General features: G+C 39.6%; 1 protein-coding gene across 1 annotated transcript in view; it reads right to left on the reverse strand.

Moving 5' to 3' along the window:
- Nucleotides 1-21,077, reverse strand: part of LOC145470210 (dynein axonemal heavy chain 7-like) — a 63,005-nt gene that overhangs the window by 11,073 nt on the left and 30,855 nt on the right. Inside the window, exons 29-68 of the mRNA XM_081454041.1 lie at nucleotides 20,438-20,524; nucleotides 19,834-19,940; nucleotides 18,324-18,522; nucleotides 17,858-17,998; nucleotides 17,610-17,766; nucleotides 17,295-17,350; nucleotides 16,659-16,768; nucleotides 16,222-16,390; nucleotides 15,665-15,767; nucleotides 15,422-15,549; nucleotides 15,246-15,329; nucleotides 14,984-15,112; nucleotides 14,316-14,414; nucleotides 14,107-14,241; nucleotides 13,437-13,700; nucleotides 13,128-13,217; nucleotides 12,887-12,979; nucleotides 12,476-12,655; nucleotides 12,054-12,185; nucleotides 11,875-11,970; nucleotides 11,544-11,669; nucleotides 11,358-11,417; nucleotides 11,037-11,174; nucleotides 10,587-10,739; nucleotides 10,145-10,242; nucleotides 9,791-9,988; nucleotides 9,416-9,632; nucleotides 8,532-8,848; nucleotides 8,317-8,458; nucleotides 8,103-8,216; nucleotides 7,905-8,023; nucleotides 6,882-7,062; nucleotides 4,742-4,971; nucleotides 4,589-4,655; nucleotides 4,394-4,516; nucleotides 4,087-4,227; nucleotides 3,853-3,970; nucleotides 3,391-3,619; nucleotides 466-538; nucleotides 10-117 (exon numbers count right to left, since the gene is read on the reverse strand). Coding sequence (XP_081310167.1) covers nucleotides 10-117; nucleotides 466-538; nucleotides 3,391-3,619; nucleotides 3,853-3,970; nucleotides 4,087-4,227; nucleotides 4,394-4,516; nucleotides 4,589-4,655; nucleotides 4,742-4,971; nucleotides 6,882-7,062; nucleotides 7,905-8,023; nucleotides 8,103-8,216; nucleotides 8,317-8,458; nucleotides 8,532-8,848; nucleotides 9,416-9,632; nucleotides 9,791-9,988; nucleotides 10,145-10,242; nucleotides 10,587-10,739; nucleotides 11,037-11,174; nucleotides 11,358-11,417; nucleotides 11,544-11,669; nucleotides 11,875-11,970; nucleotides 12,054-12,185; nucleotides 12,476-12,655; nucleotides 12,887-12,979; nucleotides 13,128-13,217; nucleotides 13,437-13,700; nucleotides 14,107-14,241; nucleotides 14,316-14,414; nucleotides 14,984-15,112; nucleotides 15,246-15,329; nucleotides 15,422-15,549; nucleotides 15,665-15,767; nucleotides 16,222-16,390; nucleotides 16,659-16,768; nucleotides 17,295-17,350; nucleotides 17,610-17,766; nucleotides 17,858-17,998; nucleotides 18,324-18,522; nucleotides 19,834-19,940; nucleotides 20,438-20,524 — 5,511 coding nt within the window. The remainder of the gene's footprint in view (nucleotides 1-9; nucleotides 118-465; nucleotides 539-3,390; nucleotides 3,620-3,852; nucleotides 3,971-4,086; nucleotides 4,228-4,393; nucleotides 4,517-4,588; nucleotides 4,656-4,741; nucleotides 4,972-6,881; nucleotides 7,063-7,904; nucleotides 8,024-8,102; nucleotides 8,217-8,316; nucleotides 8,459-8,531; nucleotides 8,849-9,415; nucleotides 9,633-9,790; nucleotides 9,989-10,144; nucleotides 10,243-10,586; nucleotides 10,740-11,036; nucleotides 11,175-11,357; nucleotides 11,418-11,543; nucleotides 11,670-11,874; nucleotides 11,971-12,053; nucleotides 12,186-12,475; nucleotides 12,656-12,886; nucleotides 12,980-13,127; nucleotides 13,218-13,436; nucleotides 13,701-14,106; nucleotides 14,242-14,315; nucleotides 14,415-14,983; nucleotides 15,113-15,245; nucleotides 15,330-15,421; nucleotides 15,550-15,664; nucleotides 15,768-16,221; nucleotides 16,391-16,658; nucleotides 16,769-17,294; nucleotides 17,351-17,609; nucleotides 17,767-17,857; nucleotides 17,999-18,323; nucleotides 18,523-19,833; nucleotides 19,941-20,437; nucleotides 20,525-21,077) is intronic.

Raw genomic sequence — 21,077 nt, forward strand, 5'->3', positions numbered from 1 at the left:
CGCTCGTACTTGTTTTTCAAGATCTGCCTTCTTCTTCACATTAGCTTCGTACTTCTCTTGCAGTCGAGAAAGCTTGTCCTGAACCTCGCGAAGAGCGGAACGCTTCTTATTCAAACTCTGCCAAGAAATGCATCAACAGTTCAATTATATCTTTATTCTGCGTGGCTTAGTATTGAAAAACGGTGTCAAAACACAGTAAAGTGACGAGCCTTCTCAAAGGAAAGGATGATTCTTTAACTCTTTTCCTAGTTTACAAAATGGAAGCTAGTTTATCAGCGTAAATAAATGTAACATAGTCATATGGAGTAGCTACACCTCTCGGATCGAGTCTTGGTTCATTGAACAATTCTTCAACATTTGTTATGTGTAGAGACTGGTACTGAGAGCATAATGGAAACTCGCGATTTTTTGACCTCAAACTCAACTCAGTTGTAAATCATCGAATACAATAAAGGAGTTCCTCACCTCCATGGCAACAGCCAGCTCTGCTTCAGCTTCTTTGAGAGCCGCCTTCTTAGGGGCCACAACTCGCGCTACCCTGGACACCACAAACAGAAGTCCAGTCAGGACCCTACTGCTGCTATGACGTAGTTATATATTTTCAATCTACTTCCAGTCGCATTAAAGACAATTACCAAATCTACTACTACTCAACATGAAATAAAAACGTCCTGAGGAAGCATGAGAACGTCAAACCACTTACCTTGCGGGGCTGCATTGTAAGCAAAGCTTGTAAGTTATACAACTGTATAAGAATCTTTTTTTTTTTTCGCAGAGGAACACATGTCTGCTTAATAACTCTACTTTATAAATATCACTACCTTACATTGGTCACCATACTAAATAACCCGTCCATTGCGCATGCGCCTCAATTCACGAGTTAAAATGTGGCCAAAGATGAACAACAGCTACTCTCTTTTGCGCATGACTGCTGGCGCAAATAGCTCTATGGGAATTCAGCCAAATAGTCTGTACTGATTTGTTTCCTTTGAAACAATAAAAGCGCAATTGTTCAAACAAGGGGACTGCATTTAGGAAGAACTCAGCTTTTTATTCCACATGATCATGGCAAAGCCAAAATTTTAGAATTCCGTGTCAAAATACGTAGGCTCGAGAAAATGTCGACGAATTTAAAACGTTTTTGAAAAGTAATTTAATTTGTGAACATCAACTCATAATGTAAACAAAAAAAAGGTTGAACAATGCATGTTAGTCCCAAAGGGAGTCCATTGTAAATCCAGCAGCACTTATTAGGTTTTGGACAAAGCATGCGCTGTGTGGCCAAAATAGCCAGAATTTGGCTACGTTCGCTCGGAGTTCCGGAGAGCCTCGAATCTTGCTAAGTCAAGAAAGCAAAGATCTATGGTCCAGAATGGTGAAGAATACTACCACTATAAAAAGGCATGTACTAAAACCCGAAGCAACGAAACGAAACCACCGAAACGAAACCACAGAAACGAGCGAAACGAAACCACCGAAACGACCGAAACGAGTAAAATATAAAGTAAATAAATGAAAAAAGTTTAAAAAAAAGCCTTGATCTCTGACACGTTACTATGGCAGCCTGATCTCGTACCCAGATCCACATGTGTGACATCGTTACATCTCAAACCTTAAAGATGGATGAGCGCAAGGGTGTCGACGACGACCACGAAGACATCGAGAAACAGGTGAGTATTTTTCACATTTTGAATGGCATTCTAGCTGAAACAAGAAATGTAATTTCAAAGAAAGGTTTCCTGGTCGTATCGTGGATTCGTAGGCAGTGGCGAGTCGACAACGCCGAGCCCAGGATGTACGGAAACACAATCTCAAGAGTATCCGTGAAGAGCTGAAGCGCCTAATAAGAAATTACTTTGAGAACTGCAAGAGTCACGAAGGCCTGACGTTAATATGATTAAAGCCTGTCAAGTCGCCCTCCTTTTTCTTTAGAGATATATATTAAAGAAAGTTCTGGTTCGCACGAAGAATGCTGCAAAGTCATTCTCGAAAAGACCATTCGATTCACCACCGTCTAAGAATCCACGATACGACCAGAAAACCTTTCTTTGAAATTAGATTTTTTGTTTTAGCTAGAATATCATTCAGAATGTGAAAATACCTACCTTTTTCTCGATGTCTTCCTGCTCGACACGCTTGCGCTCATCCACCTTTCAGGTTTGTGATGTCACGATGTCATACATGTGGCTTAAGAGCGGAGCTGGGTACGAGATCCGGCTGCCATAGTAACATGCTAGAGATCAAGGCTTTTTTTAAAACTTTTTTATTTATTTACTTACTATTTTACTCGTTCCGGTCGTTTCGCTTGTTTCGGTGGTTTCGTTTCGCTCGTTGCGGTGGTTTCGTTTCGCCCGTTTCGGTCGTTTCGGTGGTTTCGTGTCGTTGTTTCGGGTTTTAGTACATAGATTGTATTATTATAACTTATGAGAGTGAAAACTAAACACTATTTTAAGGTGGCCGAACACAGTTTTCGCGCGCGCTTTTGCTGATGCAATTGAGCGCGCGCAAAAACAAACATGTCGTCAATAGAGCGATCATTTTATTTACTCAACACCCGCACTATCTGTGCTATTTTTCTCCATTATTGAACGCAGTGCGTTATTGATGGCTTTAGTCTTTTATTACAAAGATATGTTAGAAAAGGTAACGACGCAAAGAACCCATCAATTCTCGGTTTTTTCTTTGTCACCGAAAGAACCCAGTTAAATGCAGCGCATGCGCAGTTGCTCGAAAAATTGAGACCGATTGCTTTTGCAGAAACTTGCCGATTTCTGACGACCCAGTCATTAGAATTTCAAGAAATTTGGCAAAAAAATAGTTCAGAAACCACGTGAATGATCTATCGCAAAAAATCTGAATTTTGACATAGGGAATTTTTAATAATACAGAACATGCAGTGAAAACGATTTACGGCGAATTACGAAAATCGCCTATGTCAAAATTTTATTAGAACAGTGTTGACAGAAGGGATTTAAAGTCAATTCGTAGTGGGCAAATGATGAAAAAAATCTAACGACTGGATTTTTTTTAAATAAACAAAAACCATTTTTTAAGCCTTGTTTTTAACCAGCCCCGTTGCCATGGCGACAGCACAAACCTTAGCCAAAATGCGAGAATAAACTTTTCTGTGATTAACCTTGACTCTTGCAAAAAACGGGCGCCAAAGCATAAATAGCTTAAAAGAAATGGTGAATTAGGCATAGGCTCTTGAAAACTGTGTTCGGCCACCTTAAGTTGCTACAGTTATTCACAACAACTGAGCAAATTGAAGTACAATGGCTTAAGTGGTTGTACTGTTGTTAAGGATAAAACGACTTAAAGCTTTCAAGATGACCCATCAATCAGGGTTTTATTTGTCACGCAGTGTAAGTAGAGAGTAGCGTTACTCACTTGTCGTACGATTCCATAGCGACGACCCACTTGCACAAGCCCTCAGCAGCAGTGGATGCTGTTTTAATCTTATCAGGATCAAACTCCGGGTTTGATGTGTATTTTTGTCGGATTGTCTTGATGATTGCTGGTGGAATGTTATCTTTGTCATAGCTTTGTAGAGACTTTAAGAAGTTCATGTCACCAAGCAATCTCTTTGAAGGTCCCCAGAACTCCTCGATTTTCTTGCCTATAAACAAAACCAACGTCAGTTCATGTTGCCGCCTATTTTTCCTCCCCATCAACGCCTTACAAATAAGTGAGAAAAGATAACAGCACATACAACAGTAAAATCAACAGTCATAAGTAGATATTGCTTCTGCATTACCTGACCCGAGGGATTCGAAAGGAATAGTACGGGTTACCACCTGCACCCAAGGGATTCGAGATCAATAGTATTTGTACCAGCTAGCTTCATATTACCTGAACCCGAGGGATCCGGAATCCTTTCAGGTTTGATGCCCTTCAAAATACAAATAGCTTCCATGACAAGTTTGACGCCAGCTGGAGGCTGCTTCATAGTTTTCATCACCGTAATGTCCTGCAGAGAAACAACACTGAATTATCAGAAGAACGATCAAACCCCCTTTACTTACAGAGACAGCATCAACAAACAGCATAAGAACAGAAGTGAAAGGTGCAGCAGTAGACTCTTACCGCTGGCGTGAGTGTATTGAGAGCAGCGAGGGCAGCCTCCAGGATAGGAATGGCTTCACCCAGGTCCTTATCGCATTCATCTTTTATTGCTTGAGCTGCTGCAGCTTGCTTGTTTGCGACTGCCTCGTCTGCTTTCACCACCTATACACGATAAACACAAACAATGGGACAACAACCCCTGAAACAATTCACAGGCCAACATTGGAGGCAAAATGTACATCCTAAATAATTATGGAGATGTTTGGAGAAAGTTAATAATGTTCTTGATGTTTACGTGTGTCCTTCAGCGACATTAACTGTTGTTTACCTTTTCTTTCTTGGCAACCTCCACCGAGTCTTTCTCGATTATGACCATGATCTCGTCGACTTCCTTGCCAGCTTGTATGAGCTGTGGCTGGAGAGCTTCCAATTCAGCCTGCATTGCTGATACCTGACAGATCACAAGAAGATCGCCCATCAATATGTTTACATTGCAACATGCAAAACTCAATGCAGTTGTTACCTGTGACTGAGCCGACTGCAGCTTCTCCAGACCAGTCTCGTATCTCTTCTTTGCTTTCATCACATCTCTGAAAAGAAAATAAATTTGTTATCAAGCGGTAATTAAAAGTTCAACAGTAACAGAGACGAGAATTAAGATGTGGAAGGTTCTTACACTTGTTTCAAGTTAAGCAGACTCTTGAAAGTTGAAATGAGTTCCAGATACGATGTAGGTGTCACGTAATTGTGTCTTTTGAGTTCATCCTCGAACAACTTGGACAACTGTCTTGTTCCAGTGTGAAATGTCTTGCACATCTGAACACAACCACTCCTCACTTGTGGTTCTATTTCTAAGTCCTCCAAAAATCGCTGGGCTACCACCTGGAGTGCATCGTCTGGCCATGACTGGCAAACACAGAGGAATTAAAATGATTCAATTGCACTGATTTAGATACAGCAGTTATGTCTACAAGACGCAGGTTCTTTCATTCAAGAGAACATGTCTGGACGGACTTAAGCATGGACGAAACAAAAAACTACTCATTAACGATATTTCCATATTGTAGAGCATTTTGAAGCCCAGCTGACTCACACCTCTCCCGTTTCTGTAGCATGAACTTGCTAGGAGTACTGCTACTCTCCCTGGAGCATCAGTATTATGTCACGTTGCCCCAGCAATTCACTTTTATCTTTGTATCTTTGTTCAATGCCTAATCAAACTAAGCCATGATTGGCGAGAGATTTGATTTTAGATTTTTGACCTTTCGGTGAGGTTTTCTGTTTGTTTGTATATAGTTTGCCTTTCAGTTTTGAGTTTGATTAATCTCAAACTACCCAAAACATATGTAGTCAAAAACATTTCTATTCCAGAAATTAATGCTTCGGTTAACTTTTAATCCTGGGTTAGCCTTAACCGACTTTTGAACAACCTGACCCTGGTGGAGAGAGGCACTGCGAGAGTAAAGTGTATTGTCAACGACCGCAACACGATGACGTTGAGCACGATTCACTGACCGCTCGATCCAGACTCCAGCGGAATAACCATTAGACTACCAGACTTCAATCGCCACGTGCGTTACATGGGTGCTATTAGTAAATTTTAATTTACTAATTCACTAATATTAAAAACACTTAAAAGTGTTTGGGATAGCATATTTTCCTGTCGTTCCGTTGCGGCTGTATATCTTGTAAAAATGCCGTCATAGTCCGTAGCGCGGAAGTCCCACGAAATTGTAAGAATGTTTTGATAGCCTGTTTTAAGTATGAGATTCGGTCATATACTTTGAGAAGCTTTAAACATATTTAGATTATAGAAAATCCAACAATCATGATTTGGCAGAGCAGTACGCAAAAAGCGCCCCCCCCCCCGACCCCCGGGGCGGAGGGTACTCCCTTATATGGAGTATATAGGTATGTGCGTCCCAAAGGGTATGGTTTTTCAGCCGCTTTGGTCCTAAATAGGGTATGGTTTTTGCACTCTAGTCTTGAAGTAGGTATTTTTTTGTAGAAGAAGCTACTTTCTCATCATTATCATTTCATTTATTTTATTTATTACTGTTATTAGAAATATTTTACAGGATTTGACTAATTTATTTTTTACGGTAATGTAAGCGCATTGAGTTTTTTTAAATGCGCCCAAAAAACTTTATTATTATTATTATTATTATTATTATTATTATTATTATTATTATTATTATTATTATTTATTTATTTATTGTCGATTAGACGATCAACAAAAGCCCGTAACACTGCCTACAACATCGGTCTGAACCAGGTAACTAATTATAAGGCCGGTCTGAAACAGGGTATTGATTAAAGGGTCAGGTCATAAATAGGGTACGGAATTTTTGGTCGGGTCATAAAAGGGTAGGGAAAATCGTAGATTTTGGTCAAGAATAGGGTAAGGGTTTTGGGAAGTGGGCCGCACACCCCCACCAAATTTTTCTGGAAGTACTTCCCTCCCCCCGGGGGACAAAAAGGCATGCACTGCGATATGAAGTTGACTAAGATGGTTGGGATGGAAATGAATTACAAGTATGGACAAAGTTGTCGTCAATGCGAAGCTCCTATGGTCAGGACTGTTCTTAGATTCCTTGCGCGACAGGAAACTCGTCAGAGCTCATCATGTTTGCGTCTGATCTCAACAGAACGTTTCTTGCATTTATTATCATTTAAACAAGTAACGGATAGGATTAGCTTTGAGGGGAATTAACAACAGTTAATATGAGGACGTGAAAAACAAAACAAATTTCAAACTCTGGTTAAAATTCCAGGGAGTTGGCTACTTGTTAAACTATGAAGTGTGTGTTTATTACCTGGAACCAGTCAATGGTACAACAGTTGACTAATGAAGGAAACTTTCTGAGCCTGTTACGGAACGCGTCACCAATTGGGCTCATTGCAAGCACAATATGCAGCTGGTCTCTGACTCGATCTACAAAGTAGTTGAACAGCGCTACTGGCGACCCATCTGTCTGTTTTGACTTGTCGCGTTGCCTTCAAGAACAAAATTAATACCAGAATCTCAGTTGACATTGCTCATTCTCTTTTGCTTCTTTTTATATTAGCCCCAAGAATTTCTTGCTTGATCTAAGCTTCACCTTAGTGGTGATATTATGTTAAGAATATTTGCCTTTAAGGTAGATTCCAGTCCTAGCGTTACCATGGTTCAAAAGTTTAAATGAAATCGTCATGTGTAGCCAATGAAATGAAAGCTATTGAGTATTACTTTCATGTGGTGCTGTTTAGTGTGTTGTAGAAGGCGCTTCTAACTTTAAGCACGTAAAGAATGAAATACATCCTAGGCTTGCTACCATTCAGTTGAAAGCTGTTGGGCAATACTTTCACGTGAGATGCTGAAGATAATTCTAACTTTAAAGTCTGCGGCTGAAACCTTAGTGTCTGGACACTCAAATGAAAGCTAGTCAGTGGGACTTTGATGTATTGTACTTTTGTTCCCTTTCCTCATTTTCCAATATTGATTTTTGTCCAACTTTCGCACTCTAGCAAGTGTGATAGATAAAAGGTGACAACAAAGCCAAATACAAGTGAATATAAGAAAGATCATTTATTTGAACGGTGTAGAAATATATGAAGACATGATTGATCATCGCAGTTATATACAAAACTTAAGCAGCTGTGAAATTAAAGCCTGAAAATAAATCAGGCTTGAACGGGATTCGAACCCATGAACTCTGCGATACCGTAGCAGTGTTCTACCAACTGAGCTAACAAACCAACTGGGAGCTGGCTCTATGAATCTGCACGGAATGTAATAAATAAGAATTCCAGTAATAGCTGGCTAACGTTCAATTTGTGTTACCAGTGCAACATCGTACCTGTCGAATACTCTCATCTTTTCACAAATCTCTTGTTTCTCATCCAAAGGAAATAAGTTGGGTACTTCACCAGCATTCAATAAGTTGTTTACATCTTCCAAAAACGATTCCTCTTTAATCTATGAGGCAACATAGCAACATGGTAAGTCAGTTGTGAAACGTCTAAAAACGGTTAGCAGCAACCATAGTCAGTCTAACCTGAGTGTCAGTAAACAGGAACACCCCATTCATTTCGCCTTCAGCCGTCTTTCTCAGAATCGCTTTCAAGTCTTCACGCCACTCATTTGAAGTGTATCCTTTGCCAATTTCAACCTGACACACAGGAAAGGTATATATACCGTTAAAATGCGATAATTGAAAAACACAATTATCGTGAAAAATCCTGCAGCAAGCAAAGCACACAAATCGTTACCTGAAACAGGTCATAATCTGCCATGTGCGCAGCTAGTCTGGTCAAACTCTGTCTTCCACTGCCGCCAACGCCCACCAAGAGACAGTGACCACGAGGCTGTTTGATCACGCGGGAAATTCTAGACACGTGCTCAATAGCAAACCTACAAGAGATAGACGGCATGGTTATTACTACAGCCAGGCCGATAACACAGGCTAAGCTCTTTCCTCCTTTACCTGAACAACACCAAATTCATGGGTTTCTTGCTCATGTTGTTGAATTCATCTAGGTACGTCTCCACCACAGAACGTAACTTGTCCAAGTCCTTGACCTCCACGTAAGGCTTAGGATCCGCCTTAGGGTCAGTGAAGTCACAGTAGATCAGACTTCGTAAGTCGTCCTCCTCCACTCGGCCGTCGTTGTTGGAATCAAGTCGTTCAAAAAGCTTGTCAAATTCAACACCAAGGTGAGGTTTACACATCTCACGCAAGAAGTTGAAGAGCCACTGCCTGTCACTGTCATCTACCAGCCGGTCATAATACACACGGTAAACCTAAACACAAATGGGCCCATCAGTTTTATTATTCACCCCAATTTGTTTAATGATAAAAGTGCTATCATATTTTTATAACCAAAGCCCAATTAGGTCAACCACACCAAATACAGCAATTAACCGATCTGAAGTTGAGGGAAAGATATGCACCTTCCATCTCAAAGGAAAGAGGATCTAAGGGGAAAGGCAGTTTAACAATGACCTTGTTTTGGTTTCCTCCACTCAAAAATAGAAAAATCTCCTCAGTCTTCATAACAAATACAAATACCATCACCTAAGTGTACCAACTTCTCAAGACAGAACGCCAAAGTTTAATTTCTGAGGTTTGCCTCATGCTGAAATATTTCTAAAATATCTTTGAAAAGGGAACCAATATTGCAGGAAGTATTATTCCAGGGATGGATGTTATTTGAAGGAACATTAAACAAATGATAGGCTATGCGATTAATTAAAATGGTAGGCCTTAAAAGAAACCTCGTAATACTTTAAAAAGTTGTTAATTTTCCCCTGCTCTAGCCACATTCTTTGCTTGGATATGCTGTGCTACTGAGTGGCTAAATCACCTACCTCGTGGCACCAGAGTCGTTTGAGGTTATCAGGATCTTCAGTGATGTCAGGAGTGGAGAGAAGAGTGCCTTGAATGACTCGAGCAAAGTCTCTTAAGTTGAACAAGTAATGTGACTTGGCTGGAGTGGGCAGCAGATTCGTCATGGCATTCTTGTACACTTCTAAAGTGCTGCTAACCAGCATCTCACCCACAGCGATATATTCTTTAGAAAACCCCCTGAAATATTATATGCACAGAAAACCTTCACTAAAGGAGCTACACTGCAGATGCTACACTGCAGAAATGTTTTCAGTGTAAATACAAGTTTCTGTTTCTTTAAAAATAAAAAATAATTATGATAACGGATGTATTGCATAAGTGATGTATACAATCACCTTGTGGTAAGATGCCATTCCATGATCCTGCCGAATATTTTAGTCATGGTTGTATCATCAAACGTGGTGATACTGATCGTGTTGAAGTGACGTAGGAAGCGAGGTGTAACAGGATTACGACCTCCGCCTGGGGGACCCATGGCTCCTATCATCTGAATGTCCACCAGATGGATAGGAGAAGTGTCTTTAAGGTCGTACCTGCAATGTCATAACAGGAATTCTCAAGACGTCAAACATTGGCTAAATAACAACTTCTTACATCTCATGTCGACAACAAAGAAGACCCCAGAAGAAATACGAAAATAGCGAGAAGCCAAATCAGATTGTAAGTCAAAGGTAATGAGGGCTAATTACCAGTTCCAGTGATCCATCCACTGACGTAACAGTTCAATTGGAGGCTGGGCGCCATACACCTCTCGAGCCGGCATGTTCAAGTCGTCAACAAACACAACCTAAAATTGCACCATCAAATATTTAATAAAATAAAAAATAAATCACTTTAGGCGTCATGGTATTAAGCACCGTTTAGCTAATCGGTGACACTACAAATGAAGAAACAAATATTGTAAATTGAACAAATCCAGCGTCAAAACCACCAGACCATGCCGCCTCCATCAGAACAAAGAAAACCATTGTAGCATTGACACTTTAATTATTGTGACAGAGGGATGTCGCAAAAGGATAAAGTGAAAGTATATAATTTATATTTGCCGATCTAAGTAACAGATGTTTATTCCGCTGCTAATGTAAATACTAGGATCTAAAGCCGAGACAGAGAGGTGAATTGAATACGCACCGTTTTCTTGCCCAGGGGAGGGCCAAACACTCCTTTACGTCTCTTGTCTAATTTAGACATAATGATGTCTTGAGTTTGTTTAGCTGTGGTTTGGGCTGAGAAATTGATCAATAATGGCTTGTAAGTGTCTGACAGGTTCTTCAAGAGAAAGTTCTGTTGAAAAAAAAAAATTAAAAAAACAAACAAACAAACAAACTGAGTCACATTGCATCGGCACAGATTAAACAGTATATCCAATGTCGTGATCGAGACACTTTGCATTTTCAATATTAGTTGGAAGCAGTTTATCATCTCTTGCTACTACGTCGTGACGTCTGTAGACAGTCCACAAGAAAAAGAACTATTTAAACAACTCTCTACTGTACGCACACATTCATACAGCATGGAAAGGACATCATCACTTTGTCAATGAGAGCTATGAATAACGAGTGAGAGAGGAGCAGTACAGACCGTGATATAGACAGATTTGCCAGTTCCTGTGGGCCCAACAAACAGGCAAGACTTCTGATGAGACACAAGCTGCTCCATGAGGAAGGTATAGCGCACAGTATCCACAGTTGGTACTATGATCTCATTGAATGCCATTTCCTGCAGAGTATAATCAGCTTATATCAACACTGTGATGAAGTCGTAACTTCTCTTTAACTTCGTTGTTATCACAAATTCAAGTGGGAGGTCACGCAACTCGAGAAACTGATCAATCTTGGAAATATAGAAGGAAAATGGAAAAAAATACATAAAGAGCTGTGAGGATAATTTGAAATGTAATACCTTGGGAATGGGAGGAGCATCCTTGATTTCCTCAGTCCATAGTTCCCACTTGCCCATGCCCTGGAGATGCAAATCATACATTAGTCCAATACTTACAACCCAAACAAGATATGGGTAGAAAACAAACAACATAAAATGGTGGACACAACATATCAGATTGTACAAAGGATAAGTAGTGCAAGTGACCTCTTTGATGAAGCGGTAATCATAGACCGTTCCCTTGCTAGGAAAGGGGCAGAGAAAAGGGCGTGGTGGGGGATCCACTATCTCCAAGATGTGATACTTGCTCTTACTTTCCAGTGACAGGGGACCCTGCAAGAGAACATACATATAACACTTAACAACTATAATTTCTGTGAAAAAGGTTCATTCCTCCTTTAAATTTTACATAACCTATCAGAAAGTTGTCAAAAAAATGTCAAAATTAAGAAAGAACGTCTTGAATGCAAAAGTACGGTGCACATCACTGTCAGAGCAGTGCCCAATTATTTTTCGAAAACACGTTAAGCCTATTTACCTCTACAATTTCTCTCAGTACTTTGTCAAAATCTTTCCTTCCACGAGCATCAATTGAAGCACCCAGAGACCACACACACGAGAAGAGGTAGATACACTGAAAGTAAGGCAAAAAAAAAAAAAAAAACGATGAAAAAAAAATTCAAGAAATTATAAAAATGAAACACTACTGATGAGTACCTCAAGCCAAGCGGCAACTTCTCTTTCATTGAGCTCTTTAAACTTCTGTTCGTCATGGAACTCATCCATCATGGTATCCATCAGATTCATGTGTGATTTCACCATGTTACTGTCTGTTGTCGGAGACAATTCCTACAAAGCACACATACATATAAAAACACACACATGGGTCATATACTCAGCAAGTATTTCTGTTAACAGTAGGTCTTTTTCTTACAGTAGATTAGTAAAGTTACGTACACAAAGAAGAGGTCTCTTGTAAATAAAAATCCACTGACTTCAAAACAGGCTGTTCATTTCATTTTCTCCATAAAAACTTGCCTTCAAAGTTGAATCCAAGTGGATCATTGTGGATGTTGGGACATTTAGTGACTAAGTACTCGGAGTAAGTAAACATGATGACAAGAGTGACAACACATTACCTTGAATCCTCCTTTTCGAACAAACTGCAGCAGCGCCTCCTCCATCCTGTCGAACAAATCTTTAATGAGTTCCAAGTTCTCCTCATTCAATGTCTTGGGAAGAGTGCTGAGCCATGACACAAGCAGCGGTTTCCATCCTAGCATGTGAGGCTCCATGTAAATCATACCACAACGGCTCACCTGCACCAGATAAACAACAACTCTATCAATATCATGATGGTTAAGAACTCTGTGTTCTTTACAAGTTTTGTTGGAGCACCTGTGCAAACGTTCCTTTAGGTTCACAATAACCTTCCAACTAACTCTTGCATTTTCCTCTGGTCATTTAGTCAATGTTCTTCGTCTCCTGATTCTTAAGAATGTACTGGCCTTAAGGTCTGCACGAACACATCATATAAAATGTCTACTTACAGTAGCTGGCGAAGCAACCTCCAAATCCATTGGTTCAAATATCAAGTTAGTAGTTGGAGCAAGCTGGATTATTTCTCCACTGTTTAGGCAAAGCTGAAAAACAAAGCCACCTGTGTGAGCACTGGTACATCTCGGCAGATAAACTGGTGAACAATCCGAAATTTTAAGACATGGAGAATATATTCAAGCCAAGTAACACTGGATGATATAATATGAATGAGATTAAAGTTATACTAGATACCTTTTTGTTATCGTCCAGCACAGTGTTCATGTTTTCTATCCAAACAGCGTCAACAGGCCCATCAAAGATCAGCCACTTACGGTCTGGAGTCTGTGAAGACGAACAACAACTCTGTTAACAACAGTTCAGATAAATTATTCTATAAGTTATTAACAATGCATTTGGAATTATCTTATATAGGAGACAATATGTATTTACGGTACTTACTGTTCAGGCAAACCTTCACATTATCAACAGAATGCTCAGTTAGTAGATCATCAGTACATTTCTATAACATGACCAATACCAATAATACATATCTGTACTTACAGTTGAAGTAGCAAACGCCCTGTAATTGACAGCCAAGACTCCATCAGACCACTCATGAGAGACTGGATCAAACTGTCCATACAGCTGACCCATAGTGATGGCTTTGGGATTGATGATTACAGTCTGGACTTTGTTCTCTTCCATCAAGCCTTGTTCCGCCACATCACTCAGAGCTCGAGCCAGCACACGGTAAGCACATGTCTTGCCACCAAACGGCTCACCAACAATCATAAAACCATGACGCACAATCATCATCTCATAGATCTGACATTTTGGAAAAAAAGAAAATGAAAAGTGAATTCGCTGAAAAACACACTCAGTCAGTCTGACGGTCAGTCGGTCAGTCAGTCAGTCAGTCGGTCGGTCAATCGGTCCGTCGGTCCGTCAACCAATCTGCCAATCTGCCAATTAATCTATCAGTGAATCACTTCTGCAAGCCAGCAGCCAGCCCGTCTGTCAGACTGTCAGTAGTTTAATCTCCTTATAGAGGGTTTGTCAGCAGACTTACACAGATCTGTTTGACAGCAATCGATCAGTCTCACCCACAAGTCATGATACAGTTAATCCCGATATTACAAATTCGTTAGTAAATTACTTACAAAAGGTAATTGATTAGTAAATCGCCAGAGCCACCTTACAACTACCATCTCAGACAAACAATCAAACTAACCTGTATTATCTTAGTGAGGAACTGATCTGCCATCTGTAGGTTCAATGCCTTGCAATTTTCTTGAACAGCATTTGTCAAAATGGTATAATCAGGTTTAGGCAGCTTAACACCGGGGAACAAATCTGAAGTGATTCCCTTGAAAGAGTGAGTACAGATACAGTGAGTATCCCGCATGACGTTATGATTAACACAATCAGTGAATTGCTTACTTCAAACAGTGGTAAATCATGAGCCAAGAACTTGGGTAAATTCACATCGTTGATGGAACGCAACATCAATATGTCTTCATTTTCCTCCGGATATTTCAACTAGAAACGAAAAATAGAAGCAAAAAATCAAGCTACATACAGCTCTTATTTCTTGGTAATTAGACTTACACTAAACTGCTTACTGTTGGCTTTTCTATGCTTACGAATATTCCCTCCTCGCATATTACACGAAATTTTCGCGCTTTCCACCATCGGCATATTGACGAAATAAGTTGTTAAAAAAGATAAAAGTGTCTCCACATATCAGTCTTTCAAAATCACTAATATGGAGCTGTTGTGAAAATTTTGTGTAATAAACTATTATACGAAAAGAAGTGACTTAGAAAAACATTTGACTATAAAAAATTGGGACAGAACATTTCTTAAAAGCGTTCTAAGATTTAAAAAGCTAAAAAGTTGAAGTAAAAATCGACGACGTTTCGACGTTTCCGTAACGTCATTATCAAGTTAAAAATGTGTAAAAATTAGGTTCTATAAATACTTAATGATGGAAACAGACAACACCTCCAGGTCAATTCAGTTTTAATTCAACTTTTTAGCTTTTTAAATGTTAGAATGCTCTTAAGCAATGTTCTGTCGCAATTTTTTATAGTTAAATAAACTATTACCTTTAAGTTTCCTGCAGCAGTAAGAACAGACTTGACAGCTCTCATGCCGTAGTCATAGTGATGCTGAGATGACAACTGCTCAGAGCACAGCGTGTAGGTGGTGACAATTTTCACAGCCAGTGGTCGTGCCTGACAAACAACATCAAATAAGTAATCCACTCAACATATAGGACGCTACCCAAAAGGAACTAAAGCTACAAATTTAGTTCTTTTAAATTTAGTAAATCTCTATACATTAGATGATACACAGTAGTTTACATACATTCACAAAACCATAGGAGTATAGTGATATTTCCGCAATCAATGCATAATCCGGAACCATCATAGCCACTGTTCGGAACAACGCCTACAAGAAGAAAAAATAATGTTATATAAGGTAAAAGTACGGATTGGTATTATAAGAAATAACCATGTCCCACAGGCCAATGAAAATATTACCTTAAGGTTATCAGGTAACTCAGATCTGCCAGCATAACCTGGGTTCATGGTGATGAATGTAGCACAACTGGGGTCCAATTTCAGTTCAGTGCCTTCAAACAAGAGAGTGTCTGAACCTGAGTTGATACCTGTCATTAAAAAATAGAAAATAGTACCACAGGTTCACCCTAGCTGTATTTCACCTTATCACAACGACGAGAAAATTCAATAAAATAGCAATTTAAGAGCTGACTGTAAACATACCCATTTGAATGGTTAGAATCTGCTGAGCAACCACAGACAATACCTCCAGGTCAATTCGGTTGAATTCATCAAAGCAAGACCATGCCCCACATGATGCCAAACCCTGTCAATCAAATAGTTATTGTGACAATCTTGAAAACTGATGGCTGCAGCAGAACAACTGCCAGTCGCTTCTACGTTCGCTCCTAATGTCCCTTAGATGGCTGACTGGCCTTGGCTACTTTTGAGGCTTTGTGCGATGACTTCTTTGTTATACTACCCCATCAAAATGCAGTGTCTATGCTTGTCTGATATCAGAAAATTCGGGCTAATTGCTGCAAGCGCGCACAAATGAAGAAATACAAACAAGCAAAGGGTTGGTGCAAGTTACGTCAACTTTGCCTACAGTTTACTCCCTTCACGTATCACTTCCTTCCCTGCTTCTTTCCATTTTAAAGATTCAAAAAGATCAAATTTTTCTTCTAATTCGGGAAAAAGAATGATATCAGTTGCAAAATGCTGCTGATGTTGTTTTACAAAACAGTGTAAAGAGACTGAGTTACCAGTGTTACACACACCTTGAAGAACTTTCCAAGTGCAATGTAATCCAATCCATCAGAACAGTTAAACACAACACATTGTTTAGCTACAGCTTTGGCCAAATCCTTAGTAGTTTCAGTCTTTCCTGTTCCTGCAGGACCCTCGGGTGCACCTCCCAAATGCAGCTGTAGAGCTCCAAACAGAGTCCTGCAGCAAAACGGATTTTAACAATTTAGCTAAACATAGATAACGTTGTTCCTCTGAACAATTTAGAAATCACTGTTACTTACTGAATCAATGCGTTGTTTCTGATAATACTAAACAATACACATAGCTCACAGATCAACGCGTTTCAAAAGTTTTGAAGACAACGTGTGAACATCAATTTGCACGATTTGTGGAGATGTAATTCAGACAGAAAAAGGTAACAGTTCTGAAAACAAAAGTCCAAACGAGATCATAGGTAGATACTTACCTGTAGCATCTGTCCGTGAGAGGAGTGATAACCAGTCGTCCTGAGTTGCCGAGATATTCATAGCCATAAGCTAGTTGGGCACTAATCATTCTTGTCATCACGTTCTCCTCCTGAACAACAACAATATAACTTGAATATAGAAAATATTTTTTGAAATTCCTGCAGAACGTTTCAATCTACACTGAAAGACTTTCTACAAATGTCAACTCAAACCGATTTGTGTTTATGAATTCCACACAGTTATGCCGGAGAAATAAGCAAGAATGGACAAGTCCATAAATAAGCACTGGTTGTCTGCAAGTGGAATCTTCTACTTGATTCATAGTGCTTTCAGTCAGACCTGGCACCTACTCAAGCTCTGGTGGGTGTTGTGTTATAAATGGCCAGCTATTCAGTAATGTCGGAAGTTTTCAAAACTTGGCCCTATAGTGGAAGTTGATATGAGCCTCTCTTACTGCTCTCTATTTAGTGCTGCACTAGAGTAGTTACCTATTTCAAACTTATTGACAGCGTGATTAAAATGTACACAGGTCGCTCTGAGCATACAATGACTACATCAGTTATCCCATGACAGTGTCTATGAAAGCTAAGTCAGACATTGGTTAGCACAAGAGCGATAATTATTCAGTAACATACCTCTATGTAGTATCTTAGCTGTGCCAACCACTCAAAATCGTCTTCTCTTTGGACACCTACAGCGCAAATCAAAACAAATGCACCACTTATCCATCGAACTCAGGTGATAATTTAATACGCCTAGCTATCACATGTCTGTTTGAGGAGACAGGCTTGAAACAGTGTAGAAAAGAAATAATTCCTCGTTGTATTACTTGACTACGATCATTCTTGAAGGTCAAAACAGTCACACTAAACCTGAGTACTTATCAATTGAGTTCAGTGTGAGTTGTAGACCTCCTGCTCAGTTAACGCTGATTACATGTAAAACCTCACCTAGTTCACAGAGTTTAGCTAGCACATCTCTAGCATGTACATCCAGTACTACTAAGGCTCCTAGAGTGGCTCTGTTCTGTTTTGACAGTTTACCACGTACAAGAGCCACAATGTCATCAATCTGGCTGTTGTTGAGCTGTAGGTAATCATTCAAGGCCTGAAACAACAACCATCCTTTAATCATGAGGAATTTCTATTATATAATCCTGTTAGCAAAACAATTTTAAAACATCATCATCTTGCAGTACCTTGGCTCCTCCTTTGATTGCTTTATGTATTTCCAGGGTCCAATACAGCTGCGAAACACAAAGAATTGTCTGACCCGGCCAATCTCTCACCCACTTAACTCGCTCTGTTTTCTCATACGCTTCTGTTGCTTCCATGATGACCTAAAAAGAGTATTTTCACATAAATAATTGAGCCACTCCTTATAGTGTCAGAGCGATATGCCCCCACTTTATGAGTCAATAAGTAAAACGTTTACTGGAGATGACAAATCTGGCATATTCTGTCCAGGATTTAAAATTTTGTGTACTTACATGCCAATTACTATGTTAGTGAATAGGCACGTTTACTTTACTTTAGGAAATTTTCTGCATATTAATCAACTCCACTTGCAACTAGTACAGGCATAATAGCTGGTTTAAGTTCATATCATTACCTCCTCCAAAGAGCTGGGCCTAGAATTTTACTGATATTCTCCCCGATACGAACCTTTCTAATACTAGCAATCATGTCTTCTTGTAGCTCCAGTAGCCACTTTTCTACTTGTCCTCTAGCCTTTGATGTAGAAATTGTGTCTTTGAGGGGTACAACTTCACCCTCAGAACTCTTCATGTGGGTGATGTCTAGTGTGTCTGTGAATTCCAGTGATGCAATTCCTTCAAAGCACTTCTTTAGATGAGGTTGTACTCTAGAAAAATAATTGAACGAATGTTTGTTTTGTCAGAGTAATATACAGTAGTTTAGTTTGCTGTAGTACAGTGTGATTATCTGGGTGAGTGTAGCTCTGAAAAGAACTGTTGTTGGTGACTGACGTTTCGACAACCTGAGCAGAAGTCATCTTCAGAGTCAAGTGAATAGTGTTTGTCAGTCGCTGATGTTGTAAGTCTGGTCTGTTCAAACTCATTGGCCTGTTTAGCCATGATGAAATTGGCTGAAAGCCTTGTTAACAGTCATTGGTGGATTCTAGTAAGTTTCGTTCTGTCTAATTTGTTAGTCAAATTAAGTCAGTCTGAGGTCAGTTTGTCGGTTTTGTTTTTGTCCTAAATAAGTCTTCTGTAAGATGCCGGTAGTTGTTGACATCTGTTAAGAGGCGCTTGTTCTAAGTTAGTGTACCAGCCTTCTAGAGTCAGTCGTTGGAAATAGTTTCTACTGTGGGTTTAGCATCGAGCAGAACCCAGTCAATTCTGTGGTTTGTCAGTTGATGATGTTCAGCACATTATGTGATTGTTGGCATCACCATTTCTCGCCGCTCGTTTGTGTTCTGTCAGTCTCGTGTTAAGGAGCCTGACGGTCGGAGTATTTGATCTTGTAAACTACTCCCTGTCTGTTGTTGTGTTCGTTCCTGTTTTAACGTTGGTCAGTACATTTAGTGCTGTAAGATGGTTATAGGTTTGTGGGCTACATGGATGTCGTAGGGCTGTGTGATGGTCTCAGAAGTGCCCTTAATGTAAATGTAAGGTATAGTCACTGTAGCAACAGGAGTCGGTTCTGTTCGTTTTATCAGTTTCAGTAAGTCGGTGAGTGGTCAGCATTACAGTTGCTCAGGTGAAATCATGTTCAAGGTATCTGTTTTCGTCAGATAAGCTTTCCGCTGTGAGTGTGTCATAAACTAGTCGTGCTGCTCTCGTTTAAGTCTTGATAGACGTGGCTTTGTGTGAAGTCGGGTTGTAGGATGATTCGTCAAGTAATCAATCTCTCGGTATGGGTCGGATTTCTGTACACTGCTGTTCGTAGTTCGTTCCCGGAGTTCGAAGTAGTTGCGGGTTACCAAACAGTCTAGAAAGTGAAGTTTTCCATTTTCTTTGGTCAACTGACTGTCGGCATTTTGTTCGTTAAGGTGGTTGTGACAAGCATCAATTTCGAAATTGTCTCAATACCTGTAATTTCATGAAACGTTTTTACTATTGGTCGTTAATTCTGTAATTAAGTAACACATTTCTAGACATGGTGAAATGTGGTAATCACAGTGAACATAGTACCAAAGAACCACAATACAAACCTCTTTGGATCTTTTGTTTCGGAAAGAATTTCCAACAGTTCATCATTTGACAGAAAGAAGAAACGTGGAAAGTAAAGTCTCTTCTTTTCCAGGTATTCATTCAGTCCCTAAACAAGAGATTCGCATTCCATTAATAATGATTACTTTATTTACTCTTGTACATTTTACAGGTTTATAATTATTATAATATATAAAAAGAAGAAAAGTACAATATGAGTCTGGTGAATGAAATAACCCGAAAGTTTTCTAGTCAGCCACCAGTTCTGGTATTGTCTCGTAATGTATTGTAATGTGCCAAAGATGCGTGAATTTCAGAGCTTGGAGTCTATAAACATTACTTACTGTGAGAACATCTAATAAGTTTAGCAAGGAGAATGCGCTTTCTGTCTGGTCGCCAAAAGTTCTTGCAAAGAATATTAAAGCCCGATAGAATAATTTTGTTTAGTTTGTACTTTGTTCATGTGGGTTTTATACGCACTTTCCTATGCTATGCAAATGAAATATGAGGGAAAATGATTCTGTAAGAATGTTGCTTCATTTGTGAATGAATTAATAACTAATTACCAAACCTGCTGAGCGTGCTACCAGGTCTTAACACACAAACCTTTAAGATGAGTTCAAGCAGTTCATTTGACTTCTTTAAGCGTTCCAGCATCTTTTCAATAGCCACAACAGTGAGAACATGTCGGTCCTATGATAAATCAGCAGTTTGACAATCATTTTATTACAAACAAAGAACACGGCATAGTGCGCGTAATAGATGCATTTAGTATCACCCAACTAGTGGACTAATGCAAATCCTGCATTTTGATTGGCTACGCTACTAGGGGACTATTAGTAATAGTCATCGAGTAGCGAAATTGGCGCCATCGAGCGTGACGCTTTCTTTCGTTTTATTCCCAAATAAATATTTCTTCAACTTGCATTTGCTAACTTTATTATTACCTTTTCTGTCCGACTAGTTGGGTGATACTAAAACAATTAGACCCTTTGCCCTCAAGGGCCACGGGTCAATAGCCCATGAGGCGAAGCCGAATGGGCTATTGACCCGTAGCCCTTGCGGGCTACGGGTCTAATTGTTAATTATCGCACCAAAATTTGCAATTAGCCAATCAGACGCTATGTATACTGTCCTGATCATGATCCTGCGCTATCAGCGATATATCAGCGATACCTGTGATATGTATGGCCGGATTATGGCTGAATTTGGGTACAGTAAATACAAAATCGTATCGTTTTGGTAT

This window comes from Orbicella franksi, chromosome 15 (genome assembly GCF_964199315.1).
Source record: "Orbicella franksi chromosome 15, jaOrbFran1.1, whole genome shotgun sequence".
In the NCBI taxonomy this organism is placed as follows: domain Eukaryota; kingdom Metazoa; phylum Cnidaria; class Anthozoa; order Scleractinia; family Merulinidae; genus Orbicella; species Orbicella franksi.